This window comes from Impatiens glandulifera, chromosome 1 (genome assembly GCF_907164915.1).
Source record: "Impatiens glandulifera chromosome 1, dImpGla2.1, whole genome shotgun sequence".
Classification (NCBI taxonomy): Eukaryota; Viridiplantae; Streptophyta; class Magnoliopsida; order Ericales; family Balsaminaceae; genus Impatiens; species Impatiens glandulifera.
This window is the reverse complement of record NC_061862.1, coordinates 95,876,416-95,899,507: the sequence shown is the minus strand read 5'-3', so window position 1 is coordinate 95,899,507 and position 23,092 is coordinate 95,876,416. Positions and strand designations below refer to the sequence as shown.

The following is a 23,092-nucleotide window of genomic DNA, read 5'->3' as shown; positions in this document are numbered from 1 at the left end:
TATTGCCCAAACGTTAACCAACACTTGTGCTCCCTTTGGGATTGTGTAACCACATACATCAACATCTGCGTAAACTTGGCGAGGGATAATAAATGGGACTGACGGGTATATTCTCATAGTTTCCTTTATAATCGCTTGCAAATAGGGTAATTTGTCAATATTAGACTCTTCTACTTGCATACTGTTACAGCCTTGAATGTTGGCCCCGGTCTTAGATTGATTGCGGAGGACCAGGACCGAGCGGTGCCTAAAAAGAATGTCGCGGGTGTGCGGCATGAGCACCATACTTGCGAAGTGCTAAGTGTCGAAAGTTTCTGTCGGGACGCGAGTTTTAAATATAAGGACCGAGAGATGGATGTTAGCATGCGGTTTGGCTCAGCATGATGCGGAGTGCCGAGACCGAGCTGAAGTGTGGTCGTGTGCATGCGACGTAGGTGCAAAAGAGTGACAATGGCCAGCGCATTGAGAGTGCGCGCACCGAGTGCGGAAAATACGGAGTCGACCGATGACGGTTAGAGAAGGACCGAGGGACCCTGAAATGTCGGCATGATGGGTTGTGGACCCGAAAATATCGGAATGATGGGTTGAGGATCGGAAAAGTCGGCATGATGGACCGAAGTGGGGGATAAAGTCAGCAACAGCTGGGTCCGATGGAAAACGTGGGTGTAGTGGACGGTTACAACCCAATACTTGCAGTTATGCCCACGTCTAGAAGCTTGTGGCGCAGTTTGACCGAGGAAGACTGTGGGACTGGATAGTGGGCAGTTAAAGACCGAGTACTGACAGTTGAAGATCGAGTACTGGCAGTTGAGACCCACGATTCAGCACCCACACCCGAGCAATTAGACCCCACGTTCTGAGTTAGTTATTTTCTTAGGCTGATGTTATTTTCTTTGGCTATAAATATAACACTTGAGCTGCACAAAGACGGTTGGTTGAGTTTTGGTAGAAAAATACCCACAACTAGTAAGAGTCATTTTGTGTGCAGCCAAGTGAGTTTATAGTCTTCTTTGTAATAGTTATTTGTGAGCGAAATAATATTATAAAGTTGGGCGTGACCCGTAATTCTGTGTGTCTTTTACTTTCTTGCATTCTTATTGATTGTTGTGAGTTCTCTGTTTATTTATGTGCGAGAAATAAACCTCGTTGTTAGAGTTTGGTTGACTGTTTTGGTGCGCAAAACAAGCCGCACAAGGGCGAAAAAGTTAGTAAAAATCCGCTGTGTAATTTGCCCGTGTGACAGGTGGTATCAGAGCCCCGTTTGCGATTTCTATCAAACATGACAAAACGAAGAGAAACCCGAGGCCTTACTCTGGAGATGGAGCCAAGGCTGAGGCGCCTAGAATTGCTGGTGGGAGCCCTAAATGCTGGAGTTGATGCTTCCATATTTGCTCAGATCAATGACTTAAACACATAATAGTTTTTTGCTAGAAACTCCATTGATGAAGTTTCAGAGTTGGTTGTTCGGAGGGCGCTGTTAACTGAAAAAGACCTAGAGTCCAGACTGGAGCAGTTGGTGACTGAAGAGGACCTAGCGTCCAGACTAGAGGAATTAGTAACGGAAGAGGACCTAGAGTCTAGACTGGAGCAGATGGTAACGCAAAAGGACTTAGAATCCAGAATGAAGCACTTGGAGACTGAGATCAAACTCTTGAAAAGAGTTGCAGAAGCTTCAAAGTCGGTTGTCCAGAGAGCGCTGGTAACTGAAGGGGACTTATAGTCCAGATTGGAACAGTTTGAGATTGAAATCATACTCTTGAAGAAAGCTGTTGGCAGCAGCCATGCCACAGCCCCTGTTTCTTCATCTCAATTCAAAGTACCGGAACCAAAACCCTTTGGTGGTGTGAGAAGTGTCAAAGAGTTAGAGAATTTTCTGTGGGATATGGAAACTTATTTCGCAACAGCGAAGATCCCTGAAGATGAAAGAGTCTCGATCACAAGTATGTACCCAGCGGGGGATGCGAAGCTGTGGTGGAGGGCGCGCTTATCAGATGATGCGAGTGCGAATCGAATTAAGGTTGACTTGTGGGAAATCATAAAGTGTGAACTAAAGGAGCAGTTTTTGCTGCGCAACTCGTCTTGGAGGGCGAGAGAAGCCCTTCAAAACTTGAAACATGCCGGTTCGACCATGGATTATGTGAGGGATTTTACTTCCCTAATGTTGGATGTAAAGGACATGTCCGAAGAAGACAAATTATTCAACTTTTTATCTGGTTTGCAACCGTGGGTGCAAACCGAATTAAGAAGGCAGGATGTGAAGAACTTCAAAGCAATCGGGGGAGATAATCCTGATGCTAAGAAACACACTCAAAGGGACATGGGGAAGGCTAAATCTTATGAAACAGAGGCAGCCATGTCTGAGGGATCTAGCAACAAGAATGAAACAAAAGGAAGTTTTGCTTTCCAGGACTGTGCCAACCAGGGGTGTTTTATTTATGAAGGAGACCACCGCATGAAGGATTGTCCAAAGCGTGCATGAGTAGCAGCACTCTTGGCCGAGAAAGATGAGGAGCCTAGTGAAGAAGCTCCTGCAAGGGTAAAACCGATGCAGCTATTGAGTGCATTGCATGCGGAGAAATCATTTCCAGGGATGGGATTGATGTTTATGAAAGTTTGCATCAATGGAAGAGAGGTGATGGCATTGGTTGATTCAAGGGCCACACATAACTTTGTTGCAGACCGAGAAATTCAGAAGATGGGGTTGGTGATGTCCCCACACAAGGGTCGATTGAAGACCGTGAATTTTGAAGCCACGCCTAATAAAGGCATGGCCAAGGCCGACCTCCAGGTGGGAAGTTGGCAGGGGCAAGTCAAGTTGATGATTGTTTCTCTAGATGATTATAAAGTCATTCTAGGACTTGAGTTTCTAGTCCAAGCGATGGTGGTGGTGATGCCGCACTTGGGAGAGATTTTCATTGGTGATCCCAAGAGCTCCTCATTCATAACAGAAACTTACAAATCTCCAAAGAAAAGTAAGTCGAGATGCCTTGCAGCCATGCAGCTAGTTGATAGCCGTGTGGGGGAAGAGGAGGCAAATGCGTCGACAAGGCTGAAGATAAAGGCCAGAAAGGGCTAAGTGTCGGCCTGTGCCAAGGTCCCGACGCTTGTTGGGTCTAGACTTTCGAAAGTTGCTCGAAAGGTAACCAAGAGGACCTTAAACATCAGCCGTGGGTGAAGTTGATGGCTTATTTAGTGTGTAAACTAGACAAGACCGAGAAGAAGATGGAAGTGGGTCTGCTGCAGCGACCATCACATATTCCGGGGAGACTGGGGAGATATCTCTCAAAGGGCTTTGTTCTCGAATTCCTAAGTGCAAGTGGGAAGATCTCTATCCCGTGTGTGGGTAGAACTACCAAGTATACTGTCTCAAATGGGGGTGCTAAAGGTGTCTTCAGTAGAGGAGACTGAGGAATGTTTTTTCTAAATACTTGGGTGCGGCGAGATTCCTGAAGGCGAGCAGGAAGACCTCGGTCCTGGGAGTGGACAAATTGTACAAGTACACGGTCCTGATGGCAAGGCTGAAAGCGGGTTCGGCTAGGAAGACCGAGAAAATTATTTTCATGTGCTTGGGTGAGGCAGGGTTGGTGCAGGCCCCAACGAGGACGTTGGATTCCTCTAGTGGGGGTGGTATGTTACAGCCTTGAATGTTGTCCTCGGTCTTGGCTTGATTGCGGAGGGCTAGGACCGAGAGGTGCCTAAAAAGAATTTCGCGGGTGTGCGGCATGGGCACCAGAGTTGCGAAGTGCTAAGTGTCGAAAGTTTCTGTCGGGGCGCGAGTTTTAAATACAAGGACTAAGAGATGGATGTTAGCATGCGAATTTGGCTCGGCATGATGCGGAGTGCCGAGACCGAGATGAAGTGTGGTCGTGTGCGTGCGACCTAGGTGCAAAAGAGTTACAACACCCGCGCATTGAGAGTGCGTGCACCGAGTGCGGAAAATACGGAGTCGACCGATGACGGTTAGAGAAGGACCGAGGGCGATCAGAAGAGGGACCCTGAAATGTCGGCATGATGAGTTGTGGACCCGAAAATATCGGAATGATGGGTTGAGGACCGGAAAAGTCGGCATGATGGACTGAAGTGGGGAATTAAGTCAGCAGCAGTTGGGTCCGAGGGAAAACGTGGGTGTAGTGGACGGTTATAGCCCACTACTTGTAGTTAAGTCCACGTCCAGAAGCTTGTGGCGCAGTTTGACCGAGGAAGACCGTGGGACTGGATAGTGGGCAGTAAAGACCGAGTACTGTTAGTTGAAGGCTGAGTACTAGTATTTGAGACCCACGATTCAGCATCCACGACCGAGCAGTTAGACCCCACATTCTAAGTTAGTTATTTTCCTAGGCTGATGTTATTTCTTTGTCTATAAATATAACACTTTAGCTGCACAAAGACGGTTGGTTGAGTTTTGGTAGAAAAATATCTACAACTAGTGAGAGTCATTTAGTGTGCAGCAAAGTGAGTTTATAGTCTTCTTTGTAATAGTTATTTGTGAGAGAAATAATGTTATAAAGTTGGGCGTGGCCCGTAATTCAGTGTCTTTTACTTTCTTGCATATTTATTGATTGTTGTGAGTTCGCTGTTTATTTCTGTGCGAGAAATAAACATCGTTGTTAGAGTTTGACTGATTGTTTTGGTGCATAAAACAAACCGCACAAGGGCGAAAAAGTTAGTAAAAATTCGCTGCGTAATTTACCCGTGTGACACCTACCATCACCAACAACTTGCTTAAACTCGTTTTTCGCATTTTCCATGACCGTTGGGTGTCTCAATAATTCTTTCATTACTCACTCAAGTGTACTTGAGGTAGTACCTGTCCCGGCGCCAAAAATATCTTGTGATATTGTAAAGTTTCAATAACCCATAAACAAAGATGAATTATTTAAATATCTATACCAATACCCAATAATAGTAAGATTTATTGTTATTTTAGGATTTATTGCTAAGTTTATTAGTAATAAATAATTACATATGTTTACGCAAAACAAATAATGTGATATTGCAAGTTTCGATCACTTACAAAAATAAAATGAATTATTTAATTTTTATACTTTAAAGATTATGGGTTTGATTTCATTTAGAAACTCTTTAAATTTAAGCGTGAAACTATGATAGTGATGTATCGCGTGAAACTATGATAGTGATGTATAAATTAGTTTTTCTTTATTTTTAAAAGAAAATAATTTATTGATCAATTTTTGGATTTATTATTAAGTTTAATAATAGTATATTATTATGTCCTAATTACTAAAAATGATTTTTAATTGAATAAGAAAATTTGTATTATCCATATATTTTTAAATATAAGATGAAAAATAAAATCTCAAAGCAAGCCCTTTTGTAGTACCCCTACACCTCAAATTGGCAACTACCCATTTTCTGTTTATTTTATATTTTATTCCTTAAATTTAATTTACAAATAATTCAAATATTTCATCAATTTTTTTTTTAATAAATCATTTATTCATTATTGTCAATTAAAATATATTTTTTTTAAAACTTCATAGTGGAGATTTGATATTTACATGTAATGACCTCCTTAAAACATAAGGTTATTAGTATAACACTAACTAATATAACATGTGTGGTACGGTTATAGTTATAAAATAAAATAAAAATAAATAAAAAATAAATAAAAAATAAATTTTATAAAATTATCTCATTTATAAATTATTATAAAAGATAAAATAATTTAAAATATATTAAAACATTCCACGTATATTAAAATTTATCTCACATTTTAAAATTATTTTAGAATGTTAATAAAATTTTTAAAATTATAATATACTTTCATTTTATGGGAATCAGTAATTAAAGTCTTAACCTATTCTAAACATTTGAGCTATCATCATTCGTTTAGTTAAGTATTTTTTTTTAAGAATAAACTAACACAATTTTAAATATAAAATTCTTCAAATATCCAAACTTTATATATATATGATTAAAGATAAAATAAAAATATAAATTAATTATGAGAGATAAAACAATCTATATAATAATTAAAAATAAATTTAGGAAAGAAAATCAATAGGATGAATGTCTTGTATCAAAGCTATAATTTTATGGCATGTATAACACAAAATGTATCATAGACTATGCTAGCTAGAGAATCATATGTATTGTTGAAAAATCATTTGTTTTCCCTTAAAATAAATATATGTTATTATTTAAAATAAATATTTGTTATTGTTGTTGTATCTCCATACATTTATTCTCATGAAAGTTTAAATTTTATATTTTTTACTTAGTTTTTTTTTTTTAAATTCAAATATACAAATATAAACAAAATTTTATTTAGGTATAAATGTTTGGAAGAGAGTTAATATTATTCAAATTTAATTAATTTTGAATTTGTTTTATTTTTATAAAAATTAGTTTTAATTAATATTTAATGTTAATATATATTTTTAAATTTATCAAATATCTAAAAATATAATAATTTATTTATATGAGTTTGAAATTAAATTTTGTTAATTTGATAAATACTTTAAAGAAATATTAAATGTAAAAACTTTTTAAATATTATGTTTTGGATAATATTATCAATTAAATTATATAAAATTCTACTTTGATATAATATTACTCATTGATTTACTTATTTAATAAATAAAATACTAAAAAAATACATTTTAAGTTTTGTTTTTGCGTTTTTTATAATTATATTAATTTTGACTATTTAGTGAAAATTGATATTTATCAAAAAATAATATTAATAAAAAAATAATATAATATAATTAATTAATTAATAAATATATATTGTTTCAATTTATATTTTTATAATAATAAATAAGTCTCAAATTTTCTTAAAACTTAACATAATTAGTTAAATATATTTTTAAACATATATTTTTACTTTTCTAATATTTATTTTTATGATTTTTTTTTATTTCAATCTTTTTATTTAATAATATATTAATATATATATATATATATATAATTATTAATTTTATATTAAATAATAACATTAATTATTATTTTTATTCAATAAAAACAATTTTATAGTATAATACGTTGTGTAAAATTATACATATATAATACAACTATAAATTAAAATAACCATTTTTTTATTAACAATTTAAAATATGTCAAATTATATCTTTTTTTATTTTATTATTTAATAATATATATTACATATTTATTATATTTTATGGATATATATATATATATATATATATATATATAATAATTTTAAAATATGAATATTAAAAGACAAAAAATTAGTTAAATATATTTGAAAGAAAAATAATATTAATAATTTTTAAAATGAATTTTTTAAAAAAAAAAATAATTAATATTAGTTCCCTTACATATTAATACTATTTTTTTTTATTAATCAACCATTTCATTTCATATTTATTCATAAATTTAATCAATTTTTGGTCTAGTGATCTTACTCAAACCAACTAATCGAATTTATATATTTTAACCACCAATATATTTTATCCCACGTAACACTTTGAATATTTTTAATAAACTTGTGTTTATGTGTAAACATAAACAAAAATTTTAATTGAAAATAATCAAAAAAATTTAGACAACATATTAAAATAAACATTCTCATAATTAAAATAAACAAATAACTACAAAATTAGGAAATAATTAGTATTTGTTAGTGAAGAATCATGGAAATAATGGGTATTATGACTATTAGTAAGGGATAATGAGTATTATGATCAATTTTAGATACAAAATATTTAAAACTTTATTTATTGACTTAAAAGATATTATAATTTAGCATATTAAACAAAATAAGTGCATAATGTCAAATAAATTTTAAAACGAATAAAAATAATTTAATGTATAAATTAAAATGACAATATTTTATTACATAACTCAACGTTTAGTTTGAACAATTCATCTTCACAATTAAATTTTAGGGTAATTTGTCATGAAAACATAAAATGTGTAAATATTTGCATGGATTCTATACTAACCGGTGTATGAAGATTTAAAAAATATACAAAAATTATTTAAAACAATATATAATCATTATTAGGAGATAATGAGTATTATAATCAATTTTAAATATAAAATGTCAAAAATATTATTTGTTGACCAAAAGATATTATAATTTAGCATATTAAAAATAAATATGTGCATAATATTAAACAAATTTTAAAACGAATAAAGAATAATTTAATATATAAGTTAAAATGACAATATTTTATTTGATGACTCAAATTTTAGTTTAGAAAAATCTTCTTCACAATTACTTCTTAGGATAATTCGTCGTGAAGCCATAAAATGTGTATAAATTATTTTAAAAATAATAATGAAAAAAAAAGTGTATTGGTTACCCTTAATTCAATTTTTTGGTGTTTCAAAATGAAAGTAGGTAGACTTTTATATTAATTTTTGTGATATTAGTAATGAAAAGATTTAAGTTTTAAAAGTAAAAAATAATATAAATTAATTAACTATCAACATTTTTAAAATGCATAATGTTATAATAGGCACAATGAATGTAAATATCCTTTAATTATATATATATATATATATATATATATATATATATATATATATATATATATATATATATATATATATATATCACCACCAATGACCATTGTCATTTTAATCTTAAAATAAGATATCTTTAATCCCTATATATATATATACCACCATAATGATCATTGTCATTTTAGTCTTATATATGAATTGAGAACACTTTGACCGCTAGATCAATGATGATTGTTGTTTTCAATTTATATATATATATATATATATATATATATATATATATATATATATATATATATATATATATATATATATATTAGTTAAGTTTTAACCATTTGTTTTAAATATGTGGTTATATATATGATTATATAAATTATAAAATAATTAATAAAATTATAAATAAAACTAATATTATTAATAATAAACAATTTATAATAAATATGAAAAATTTTAAAAATATATTATTAAAAAAATATAGGAGTTAATATATAAAGATATATATATATATATATATAATAATAATAATGCTAAAATATCAAATAATATATATATTTATATAAAATTAATTATAAAATGTATTATATATATATATATATATATAATACATATGAAAAGGGATAAAATAAACAAATTAATTATGAGAGATATAATTTAATATATATATATATATATATATATATATTATACAATAAGGATAAAAATATAAAAAAATAAAATTATTTAGAAATGAAAATTTGTAATTTTATTGTAAGTTTAATAAATGATATTAAAAGATATTACATATTATATAGTATTATTATGTATATTATAAATATTTATATATAAAATAAATAAATATTTAATATTAAAATAATTAATAAGTTTATATAAAATTAATGAAGAAAAAAAATAATTAATATAAATTATAAAATAATTATTAAAAATATAAAATAAAATAATTTTAATAATAATAAACAATCTATAATAAATTTGAAGAGAATTTAAAAAATATATTAATAAAAATAAAAATATAGGAGTTAATATATAACGAGAAATATATATATATATATATATATATATATAATAATAATAATAATAATAATAATAATAATAATAATAATAATGCTAAGATATCAAATAAATATATATTTATATAAAATTAATTATAAAATATTATATATATATATATATATATAAATAAGATGAGAAAAAATAAAAATTAATAATAATTAGGAAGAAAATTTTATATATAAATGTGTAGTGATAAAATAAAAAAATAAATTAGTAATTAGAGAAAATAAGGGGAGAAAAAATAAAAAAAAAGTTAATTAAGAAGGAAAATTAATATATAAATGATAACATAAAAAATAAATTAATTATTAGAGATACAAAATTAATTATTAAATATATATAATTTTCTTAATTATTTTTTCTCTCATCATATATATATATGATGAGAGAAAAAATAAAAACGAAAATTAATTAGGAAACATAAGTGAGAAAATGTATATTATACGTTAACATATATATAATTATTGATAAAAAAAAAAATATGTTATATTATTTATGTGAAAAATATAAATATCTATATGGTAATATGAGAACTTAGAGAAAAAATGAGAAATATATATATATATATATATATATATATATATATATATATATATATATATATATATATATATATATTAGGAGATAGAAAATAATTAATATAAATAAATTAGTAAAGGGAAATGATCTAATCTATGAATGATTGTGGAGAAAACGTGTACACCTCTAATATTTTAATTTAAACATTATATATATATATATATATATATATATATATATATATATATATATATATATATATATATATATATATAATCATGCTTAATTTTTAAAGTGTCCGTATTGTCGGGTCGAGAGTTGTGGTTAATTTGGATACTTGGGTTGGATTGTGAGTTGACCCGCCTATAAATTTAAAACGGTTAAAAATAAAATTAAAAATGTTAAAGGTATGTTTCGAATTTGCAACCTAACAAAATAAATACAACCCTTTAACCAACTAGACTACTAAGACTTTATATTTTAAATTCAACAACAAAATTGATGAACGCGGGATGTTTTAACATTAATATAAGTTTAAATTTGTAAATAACTAATATATATAATGATGCTTAATTTTCAAAGTGTCTGGAGGTATGTTTCGAACTTGCAAATTAACTAACAAAACAAGTACAACCCTTTAACCAACTAGGCTACTAAGACTTTCTATTTTAAATTCAACACTAAATTTGATGAATGCGAGACATTTTAACATTTATATAAGTTCAAGTTTTGAACTAACTAATCTATATATATTTAATGATACTGAGTAAATGGATACTTGGGTCGGAGTGTGGGTTGAAAATAAAATTAAAAATATTTTTGTAATTTTTTAAAAATAAAATTAAAAATATTACCATAAATTTAAAACGATTAAAAATAAAATTAAAAATATTACCGTAATTTTTTTTCACGATTTTTTATATTATTACTCGTACAAATGCACGGGTTACATGCTAGTTATATATATATATATATATCATTTGAAATCTTTAATTCACAATATACTTAGATTTGTTTTTCAAAAAATATATGTAATAACTAATTAAAATGAATAAGCTCAAGGATATACACAAAGTCAACATCAACATGGAAATTATAAATTCTCTTAAAGTTAAAACTTTACCTATCTGGAAAATTTCATCAGAAGATAGTCGCGAGTTGATAAGGGTGGTCACGAGAGTTGAGGTTAAAGAAGCTCTATTTAGTATTGATGGGTTTAATGCACAGTTCTTCAAAGACAATTTGTCGGTCGTGGGTAAAGACGTCACTGATGGGGTCTGGAGTTTTTCAAGAACAGGAAGATGTTAAAGCAATGTATTACAACGGTCATAATCTTGATCCCCAAAATTGCGATACCCGTGAAAGTACCAGATTTCAGACCAATTTCCTACTGCAATGTGATTTATAAAATAATTTCAAAAATCATTTCTAAATGATTTAAAAATGTCATATGAAAAATTATAAATCTTAACCAATCTGCATTAATCCCCGGTAGGACAATCTCTCATAATATTCTTCTCATGCAGAGCCTTTTAAAAGACTACGAGAATAAAAAAATATCTCCGAGAGTGGCTTTCAAAATAGATATCAAGAAAGTTTCCGACTCTATTAGATGAGAAACCATTCGAGACTTTCGGGTTGTATCTGCTTTTCCTATGATTTTTATTGATTGGATTATGTAGTGCGTTTCATCATCCTGCTTTGTTGTTAGCGTCAATGGAGTCCACAGAGGCTATTTCAAGGGTGAAAACGGGGTAAGGCAGGGGAACCCCCTCTCTTCTTACCTTTTTGTAGCTTTCATGGCGATCTTTGAGAGCATTTTCGCGATGTTCCGAAAGAATCGTCCATACATCTTTCACCCATTCTGTGAGGTAGAGGAGGTAACCCATTTATAATTTGCTGACGATTTGTTCATTCGAGCGCAAGTAGACATTGATTCCATTAAAACTATTAGGTTTGCACTAACGTTCTTTTCTGAGGTTACATGTTTAACTATTAATGAAAGCAAAACTGTGGCATTTTATGGAGACGTGAATGATGAAACGAATCAAGACATCTTCAACATCATGGGCATCAAGGAAGACAGTTTTCCCGTAAGGTACTTAGGAATTCCGTTAACCGCAAAGCAGATCGAGATCTCACACTGCAAGCCGCTGATTGAAAAGGTAAAAAATACGTTATCTGGCTGGGCAGTGAAAAAACTTTCTTATGCAGGGATAATCGAACTTATCAAAATCGTGGTCATAGGCATAGTTGGCTACTTGCCGCAGCAAATGGTCATTTCAAAGAAGGTAATGAAGGAGTTCGATACACTGATGAGGAACTTTATCTGGGAAGTAGCGGAAGAGGAGGATAAAAAATCAAATGGACTGCTCTCTGCAAACTGAAGGACGAGGGAGACATCAGCTTGAAGAACTGTATTGAATGGAACAATGCTCTCACCTTCAAGCATTTGTGGGCTTTAGAGCGCAATCAAGAGTAGCTATTGATCAAATGGGTGCATACGAGATTTATTAAATACGAAACCATCATCTGGACCTGCAAAATTCATGAAGGTATGAGCTGGTCTCTAAAATTATTCTTAAACTAAGAAGCGATATTGCAGATTTTTATGACATCCGGCTAGGAGACGGGAAAAGCACTCTATTCTGGCATGACCCCTGGTTCGAAAACCAGCCTATCATCCACAAGGAGGAGTTTCAAAATACCCGCATCAGAAGGGACTGCACAAAAGCGAAAATCAGAGACATTAAAGACGGGAATTGGGACTCACTCTTGAGAAGAAATCCAGAAGGACAGAGGATACTTGATCATATAAGTAACATACAACTACACGATAGATCAGATATTCATGAATGGAAAGCTGAGGACAATGGGAAGTTGGTATTGAAGAAAATATGGGAGGTAACACGGGAAAAACCACAGAAAGTAGAATGGGCTCCTCTTGTATGGTCAACGAAGATTATCCCTAGACACCAGTTCATCATATGGCTCGCCTTCTGGGAAAGACACAACACTCGTGATCATATCAGCAAGTATACGAGTATCCCAGACACGAACTGTCTTCTATCATAATACGAGTATCCTAGACACTCGTGATTGTATCAGCAAGTATACGAGTATCCCAGTTCTATGTAGAGGAAATGAGGAAACCATAAATCACCTATTCGGGAGCTGCTGTATTTCTTTAGAGCTTTGGGACAGATTCTATAAAATCCTGGAGCTGATCAGTTTCCCGAGCGAATAGAATGAAATCAAAGATGCAACACTACTCAAAGCCAAGGGAAATAGATTTGCAACAAGCGTGTTCAAGTGCAGCTTTGGAGTAGTGGTGTATAACATTTGGCAAGAACAGAATGGAAGGGTATATGGCAGAACCCGCAGGAGCGTTGAAGAGTTATGGAAAGATATTGTATCGGATTACAGCGCCCTCGCGGGAACGTGGACAAGAATTCTAAGCACATAGCAGAACTGGAATATCTGTAGGAACTGGAATTTACCGTTTTTAAACTCACTAGAATTGAAAGCATTTTAATCAAATCATTTACGTTTTTAGATTTTTAGCTTTTATTCAGAATGTTACGACTTCAAAATCATTCTAGGCCTGTCTAGAATGATCTCTTAAACTCGTGGTTTTTTTTCCCATTTTTGATAATTTTTAATGAAATGACGCTAAATTGTTTTTTCAAAAAAAACTTCACCTATATTTGATAATACTATATTCATTGTTTCGTAAATGTATCATTAATTAATTTTGTTGATTTGTTAATTTAGTTTCCATTCTTACCCATTTTTTGCATGAGAAATTTATGTAAAATAAATGGATAAAGAGAGATTACCAACCATACCATTTCATCCTGTCAATCATTTTACTGAATAAACTCGTCACCTTCTAGAAATATAATGACATACGTCCACGTATCCTCTATGGATCGATAGAGCGTAGCGCCGGAAAATAGTCAGCCATGTTGGGTTTTCAACCTCCAACATAATGTTACAAACCAACCCCTTAAAGTCACGAGCCTCGTCCCATTCAGAGTCGGCCAAATCAACCGAGAAAAAAGTGTTGGACAACACATTCAATGATGAAAGGAAGGCTGTCCGACCAAAATTCACCATCTTGCCTTCGTGACAACATTTTTGGACGTAGGTCATGAGCTCCTCCACCTTTTTACGTCGGAAGTGTTGTGTGGAATCAAGTACTCGGCCTGAGAATATATGGGTGTAAGAGAGTCTCTTCAAGTTCCGCCAAAGGTCGTTTACGGGTTGAAAATAATAGAGAGCTTGTGTGCATCGTATGCACGAACAACGTCCGGAATGAGCCTATTGAAAAAGGAAATGTCATGTTTTTGTAGGACTTCTTGTGCCATTGTGGGTGATGAAATTATTATGGTAGTCAATTGACTTAACTTTATGGACATAATTGGACCATATATTTGGGCTAATACTGTTAGTGATCAGTGGGGCTTGTTTCCCAGCTGAAAGAAGTATATACATCTCTCGACATGTTACCTTTAATGAACACATGTTTCCCTTTTTTACAATACCACCTTCTACACCTACTCACAACCCAACAACCATCACTATTTATCCTCACATATTATGTTATACCTACAACCTCAACAATTATTACTCCACAATCAATCACACCTACCACATCTATCCCTCCTAATAATCCAATCAATCCAATCACTACCTCACCTCAATCTTTTCCAAACTCATCGACTCCCACATTAGTTGAATCCACACATATTTCTAGAAAGTAGAAACCGACTTCCTCGTACTTCACCTGTTTGTGCCCTACATGCTCCATTCATCCCATGGTCACTCGAGCCAAAAACCGGATTCATTCCTTAAATATCGACTTTGCCTCCAGTGTTGAACCTGCATGTGTTTCATTGGCTAATAAAGACCCTACTTGGAGGGCTGCTATGACATTTGAGTATAATTATCTACTCTAGAACAACACATGGACTCTTGCTCCGCGAACTCAGGCTCGTAATGTGGTTGGATGCAAATGAGTTTTTAAACTTAAACGGAAAATTGATGGGTCAATTGAACGACACAAAGCACGGCTTGTTGCAAAAGGTTTTCATCAACAATCTGGAATTGATTATGAGAAAATCTTTAGCCCGGTTGTTAAACCAACTACTATCCGAACCATTCTCTCACTCGCTGTTACACGACAATGGCCTATCCACCAACTTGATTTGAGTAATACTTTTCTTCATGGCACATTACTTGAACAAGTTTATATGGCTCAACCGTCTAGATTTATACATCTTGATTTCCCACATCATGTATGTCGTCTACAAAAGGCCATTTATGGACTAAAGAAAGCCCCGCGTACTTAGCACTCTATTTTATGTAGGGCTTTATTATCCATTGGATTTATTGAATCCAAATTCGATACATCGCTTTTTATTTATCACAAAGGCGATATTTTGGCTTATCTACTAGTTTATGTGGATGATATTATGTTTACGGGAAACTATTCACCCCATCTTATGTCTACGATATCTAAATTGTGTAAATTATTTTCTATTAAAGACATGGGTGATATTCATTATTTTTTAGAGTTGAAGCTACTCGAACTCCTATCAGTTTGTTTATTAGTCAAGTTAATTATATTTCCACAATTCTTAAAAGATCTAATATGGTGGATGCAAAGCCACTTCACACTCCTGTTGTCATTGGGTATTCTCTTTCCAAACATGATGATGACCCTTGAGTGACCCACTTCTCTATCGAAACATTGTTGACGGTCTTCAATATTTTACTTTCACACGTCCTGAGTTTGCCTTTGCAGTTAATTGAGCGTGTAAATTTATGCACTCTCCCACCACTACTCTCATTGGGCAACTGTAAAACAAATATTACGTTATCTTCGGCATACACCATATCATGGATTACAAATTCGGTCATCGTCACAATTTTCTCTTACAGTATATTTTGATGTTGATTATGCCGGATGTCCTGATGATCGTCGATCCACCACTGGCTATTGCGGATTTTTTTGGAGACATGCAGTCTCATTTCCTAGAATTCCAAAAAGCAACAAGTTGTTGCTCGTTCTAGTACAGAGTTTGAATAGCATGCCCTGTCTCATTCTACTGCTGAACTTCGATGGCTCCAATCTCTTCTAGGCGAACTTCACGTCACTCTGAATCGTCCTCATATTCTATGGAGTGACAACATTGGTATGTTCTCTCTACAAAACCTCTTTTAATATATAATATATAAATTTTATTTTATTTTAATTATTTATTTAATTATGATTAATGTTAATTATATGTTTATATTTTATAAAATAAAGTAATTAATGAATTAAAAAAGAGAGGGTGTAATTAATAGATTTGTAGAGAGAATGTGGATATTTGAGAAAGAGAATGAATAAATAATTAGGAGGGAGGGGCCAAAGAGTAATTTTTATTTTTATTAAATATGACTGGTTTGTCATTTTGTAAGGGAGACCATGTGAGTGGATGATAATTGATGAAAATGGGTATAATAGAAAAAAAATGTTTAAAATATGGATAGACAAGGAATTGCCCCAGGTGTTTTTGCAAATTAAAGATGATTCGTTAAAATTTTACAATTTAAATATTAAAGTTGGTGCTTAAATTAATTTGATATTCAATTCAAATCATCTTTAGTTTTAAAATTAATTCTCAATATTCTGGCTTGAAACCATATAAGAAAACATTATAAAATATAAGTTTATATATATATATATATATATATATTGGTGCATTTAAATTATATCTTTATTTAATCCACACTAAAGAAAATCAAAAGTCCAATATTCCTATTTAGGAATTGGAACGGCTAGGAGAGGGTTAGCCTTTTGTAAAGTAAGGCCAAATTTCTCTTCGATGTCCAAGTTATTAACATCTCCCACAATTTTCCAATCAAACATATTAATCAACGAGCCCAACACCGTCGGAAGGAGTCTCATCGCTAAGGATAATCCGGGGCAAATTCTTCGCCCAGCTCCAAAAGGAATCAATTCAAAGTCTTGACCACGAATATCAATTTTTGAATCAATAAACCTCTCCCGTTTAAATTCCATGGGGCTCTCCCAGATATCGGGATCTCGACCTATTGCCCAAACGTTCACCAACACTTGTGCTCCCTTTGGGATCGTGTAGCTACACAGATTAACTTCTGTATAAACTTGTCGAGGGACAAGAAATGGGGCTGGTGGATGCATTCTTATAGTTTCTTTTAGAACTGCTCCCAAATAAGGCAATCTATCAATATCAGACTCTTCTACTTGTTTACCGAGACCAACAACGCGCTTTAACTCATTTTTTGCATTTTCCATGGAAGTTGGGTGTCGAAATAATTCTGTCATTGCCCACTCAAGTGTGCTCGAGGTAGTATCTGTTCCCGCGATAAAAAATTCCTGTGATATTACATAGTTTAAATAACAATTAAAATATGATGGATTATTTTAAATTGTATACCAATATATAGCACTATAGTGTAAGATTTATTTTGCTTGGCAAACTTAAGGTGAAGAAATAACAAAAATATATAAATTTGAAGTTGTTATTTAGATGACCATAAATTCATGAAAGACACATTAACCAAATTGAAAACAAATCACAAACAAGTTGCAGCCTGGAGTAGCGACATGTTTAACTATCATCGATATTGACCTTGCTAGTTGAAAATAGGAAACTTTTACCTCATTAAATTGCATTTATTTTTGTCAAATAACCACGGAAAATAGTATAATACCGTATAATTTAGTGGTTGCTATTATTCTTTTTATACTTGTGATGGTTGTGTATAATAATTAGACAAATTAATTTAAGGGTGCGTAAAAACACTTTGTGAAATTGAGTTTGAATAACAAATGTTATTGATTTATTAATATATACATTATTAAATGTATTTCAAAACATTATTTTGTTTGGTAAGCAAGCTATCTTCGTCATCGATTAAATCCCTATGGCACACAGAATATTTTAGTAATAACTTTGTTTCTAAAAAAAATATATATGTGTGGTTGTAGAAGAGTCCGGTTGGTTTCTAAAGAAGGTTTGGTTTCTAAAAGAAGGTTGGTTGTTACGAGTGAGTATTAAACACACATGTGAATATCTTGTTCAGAATATGGTTATTCAAAAATAACCCTATGGAGAAAAAAAGAGATCGATACAAACCTGACACATTTGAACTATGATTTCCTTGTTTAATTCATCATTGTTTTCTAGAGAAATCTTCAGAAGCATGTCGATTATATCGCCTTCAGAAATATCTCTCAAGAAGGTTTTCATCGCCATCTTCTTATCGATCATTTCACCGAACAAAATCCTAAACTTAACGAAATATAATGACATTCGCCTGCGTATCCTCTGCGGATCGATGGCGCGTAGAACCGGAAAATAGTCCACCAGGTTGGGTTTTCCGGCCTCCACCATAACGTTCCACACCAAGTCCTTAAAGTCACACGCCTCGTCCCCTTCCGTACCGGCCAAATCAACCGAGAAAAGAGTGTTGGAAAGAACATTCAGCGATGTTCGGAATGCTGCCTGACCGACATTCACAGTCACGCCTTCGTGGCAGCATTTCCGAACGTAGGCCACGAGCTCCTCCACCTTCTTACGTCGAATATGCTGTGTGGAATCAAGTACTCGGCCGGAGAATATATGAGTGTGAGAGAGCCTCCGCAAGCTCCGCCAATGGTCGTTAGAGGGTTGAAAAACAATAGAGAGTTTGTGTGCATCGCATGCACGAACAGCATCGGGGATGAACTTATTGGAAAAGGAAATGTCTTGTTTTTGTAGGACTTCTTGCGCCATGACGGGTGATGAAATTACTATCGTAGTCATTTGACCTAACTTTAACGATATTATTGGACCATATGTTTGGGCTAACCGCGTCAATGACTCGTGAGGCTTGTTGCCTAATTGTAATAGGTTACCGATGATAGGTAACGAGATGGGGCCTGGTGGGAGACGTCTGCTCACTCGTGCTCGACGGACTGAGAGGAGGAGTTGGAGAAACGCAAAAGGGAGAAGGAAATAGAAAAAGAATTTCAAAAGCTCCATGTATTTCTTTTGCCTCAATTGTATAATCATAATAAGGAGAAGACTTAAATGAATGGCTATTTATAACCAAATGTTATTGTCAAAGATGAGTGGTTCCACTAACTAGTTTGCGTGTAGAACTTGTGGACAGATTTTAATGAAACAGTGTAATTCGGTTTCAAAACCTAAAAGGAACTAGATGACACAAAATACATATTAAAGACAATGTCAATTGTCAAATAATAAGAAAAGAGATTTGAGGATGTTAGAATGTGATTGGTTTCTCTTATCTTTTTAGACTAGAAAGATAAGAACCTTTTATTAATAATTTTTTTTAAATGTAATAAATAAATTTTAAAAATTATGATTGAAATGATTTAATATTAAATTATATCGCGAAAACTAATTAGGTTTTCAATTTAGATTATAACCAGAGAAAAGTTAGATTTTTTTTTAAATGAAATAGACTAGCATAACACTCACTTCAACTTAATGTATTCCAAGTGAAAACCGAACCGTGACATTTGTTCTCTTAGAAACCACTCTCGCCACTTGAAATACTTTATTGAGTTGTTTCCTAGTAATTAAATTGAAAATAATTTTTTTTTAAATCACATTCTTGGTTTGATTCTCTCTAGTAACATCCCTCCATTTTTTTGAGCTTACTCTAAATTCATTTTTCAAATTAATTGTAACTATAATTTCTGAATTTATCTATAATTATAAGTATGTATATTAGTTTAATCCAAGACAGTTTGATGGAATATGATGATACAAAGTGATAAATTCGAAAATATATGTCTTTAATCTAATGGTTTCAAGAGTAATTTATGTTAAAAAAACTCAATAGTTAACTAGATTCTATAATTCACATAAAATATTATACTTTGTCGTGTCCTTTATGGATACCAGAGTTGATATATTTGTTATGATGTTTTTCATGTGTATCTCATTTTGTGTCTCCCATTCCATTTTCATTTTAAAATATAGGAATAGATGTTTTGGGATGGCTATTGGCTTCCTATGTGTCTGAAATCGGTAAATATTCTCTTCCTACTTTGATTTTGGTAAGTGAATTCAACTCCAATGGATTCACAACACACTAGATGTTCATAAACTTAATTGGTCGAATCTTGATGTGGTCTCTTAAATACTTATTTGTTATTTAAACTCTCTTAATAGTTCAATTGAATATTAGGTATACTTAGTTTTCATTATGTGTTCAAGATAATTGTTAGAAATTTTGTAAGGTTAATGTTGTTGTCTTAATACAATATTTTTTGCCTAATTTTTTAAAAGTATATAGACAAAACTTAGAAAATAGCAAAAATCAAAGGAGTCATATATACAGTTCATTAATATTATTTTATTTTTATACAATTCATTAATAATATTACTCAAACTAATTAAAATAAATTTTATATTGTAACAAATAAAGTAAAAATATATGTTACAAACCAACTTTTATATATTATATTAAAATCTAATTTATTATTTAAAATGTATAATTAAGAATAAAATAAAATAATATATAATAATAAATAAAACTCAAAGATACAAAAAAAAAATAACACATAATTTAAAACATGAGTAATGCATTTTTTTTAAATAATAGTTTATTTATTGGAGAAAGATTGAATGGGACTCAAATTTTAATCAAATGAATAATAAATAAGTTTCTATAATCACTTTAATTGAATGAACAATTAAAACTGTTTTTCTTATACTATATTTTTACATCTCATATCAAATTAACATAAAAATTAGAAAATATATATGACTTTATTATTCTTACAAATGGAGCAACTATAACCCATATATACAAATATTTTATATTAAGCACTCTTATACAATTTATACATTTTGCCAAAGAGGCCCTAAACTCATTTTTGTAAGCCACTAATTTTGAAAGTTTCTTTTATAACAACTTTCCAAATCTGGAACTTCTATTTCAAAATGACAATCCCCTTCTTTTTGTTTTCTTTTCTTTTTTTAGGTGTTATTCTCATTTCTGTTCATAGATATATACAATATATCTATTTTTATTTTTCTGAGTCTTATTGACAAAGCTCCCACATCTGTCTTTACCTAACTTCTTCAACTCCATTTCCAAACAACAACCTAATTGCTCCACTCCATTTCTATATAATGATGCTGCAAACTAAGACGACGATAATATTATTTCTCATTCGTGTCCTCCATATTAGATTATGTTTGTATGCGTTGTGCCCCGGAATTAGAAACATTTGCCCGCACTAGAACTTAGAAAAAAATTGAATATACCACCACGTATACGAGGAATTTGTGTTTATTTTTAATACAATTTTACGGTGTTATAACATTTTAAATAGTTTAAGATGTTTAGAGAGTAAATTCAAACAAAAATAAATATATAAAGAGAAATTTTAAACAAAAATAATTGTATAAAGAATTCAAACAAAAATAAATGTATAAGAAGTCATTTTAAACAAAAAAAAAAAAAAAAAAATGTATAAAGAGATTTTAAACCCAGTTAAATGTATAAGAATCAGTATATCTATTACCCCGTATATACTATCATTCATCTTATGATTGCCTTTAATGAAATAGAAATGAACGGAAAAAAATGAGGTACAAATATAATATAATTTAATTTGACGATATTTGTTAAATTCCGTAACTTACTTTTCTCTCGAATCTCGTAAAACAAGACATGTAAACGACGCTTTTTTTTAAGGACATCTTTTTCAAAAGTGAGATGAGAAACTAAATAGGATCTAACCAATATTATATTAGTTTTTTTTTTTACTTTTTTTAGAATCACCATCCAATTTACTCAGAGAGAAATTAAGAAAGAAGTTTTTTTCTTTCTAAAATCGCGTTTTAATAGTTCTAAATGTTTGGTCTGTGTTTAGTTACACTTGAGAAATGGTCTCGAAGCTTAGTCTCCCATGTCCGTTTCAAAAGATGGTATATATTTATTATATATCCTTTACCATTTTATAAAAATATGATTTTTACATATTATTTATTTTTTATTTCTACTCATTCATCTAAATGTTGAATCCAAACATATCATTTGTTTAGACTTATAAGGATGTATTCCTAGTAATGCTTATATGTTTCCATCATTAATTTAGTAATATCAAATATAGGGATATAAAAATGTACCTATCATCAAAATAAAAAATCTTAAAAAACACTTGAAATTCCAAAGGGGAAGTCAAATTCTAAACACATTATTAGAAAACATGTTCAGTTTTTATTTTTCAGTTTTCTGCCTGTTTTTGTAGCATCCAAAATTATATTTCAATAAAACTTGTAGACCAGAGTGTGAACTATTATTTGTCAAAAATAGGATCGGTTGGAGTTATGGATAGAACGGGTAGTTCACAATTAATCATAAAAAATAGTGCAAAAAAACGACCAAAACCTTTTCTATTTTCAGCAAATCGTTCTACCATTTTCAAAACCTTAAAGACTGGGTCTTAAAGACGATTCTTAGGCTTCCAGTTAGAAAAAAATAGGTAGGCAATTTTGTAGATCAATAAGTTGTTAATCTTTGACAAAATTTCAACTCATTTTATTCATCCAAACCACATTTATGATTGATTAAAGAAGATGTGATTCCAGATATGAAATTTCATATTATATTATACTTTACTTCTCGACCAAAACACCTCTCAATTTGAAACAATAGATATACACCGCGTTTACATGATCCTTGACAATATAGAGATATGGAATAACAATTTATTGAATTTTCAGAACATATGGCCCGGATAGATTTTTTTGATAAAACTGGTAAAAAAATGGTCAAAACCGAGAGTTAAAACTCTCGGTTTTGAGCCCATAACTTTCGGGATAGACTAAAATCCGAGAGTTAAGGTGACTGTCGCCATCCCTCGGTATTGACTCCGTCGTTAAAAAGAATAGTGTATTTACCGAAAGATGTCCTCTAGTTCTCGGGTTTTCTTCAATGAGAAAAACCGAGAGTTATTAGCATAACCTTCGGTTTTTCCCTCAAATGAAAAACCGAGAGTTATTAGCAT

General features: G+C 31.3%; 1 protein-coding gene across 1 annotated transcript; it reads right to left on the bottom strand.

Moving 5' to 3' along the window:
- Nucleotides 1-16,831: 16,831 nt before the first annotated feature.
- Nucleotides 16,832-19,082, bottom strand: LOC124937094 (geraniol 8-hydroxylase-like). The gene is made up of 2 exons (XM_047477610.1): nucleotides 18,210-19,082; nucleotides 16,832-17,431 (listed from the first exon to the last, which is right to left on the bottom strand). Exons 1-2 carry the CDS (start codon nucleotides 19,080-19,082, stop codon nucleotides 16,832-16,834), a joined length of 1,473 nt encoding a protein of 490 aa, XP_047333566.1.
- Nucleotides 19,083-23,092: the final 4,010 nt, after the last annotated feature.

Coding starts and splice junctions, on each gene's coding strand:
- LOC124937094 (XM_047477610.1), bottom strand. CDS start 19,082: ATGGAGCTTTTGAAATTCTTTTTCTATTTCCTTCTCCCTTTTGCGTTT. Junction 17,432..18,209: donor AATTAAACAAGGAAATCATA/GTTCAAATGTGT, acceptor GTAATATCACAG/GAATTTTTTATCGCGGGAAC.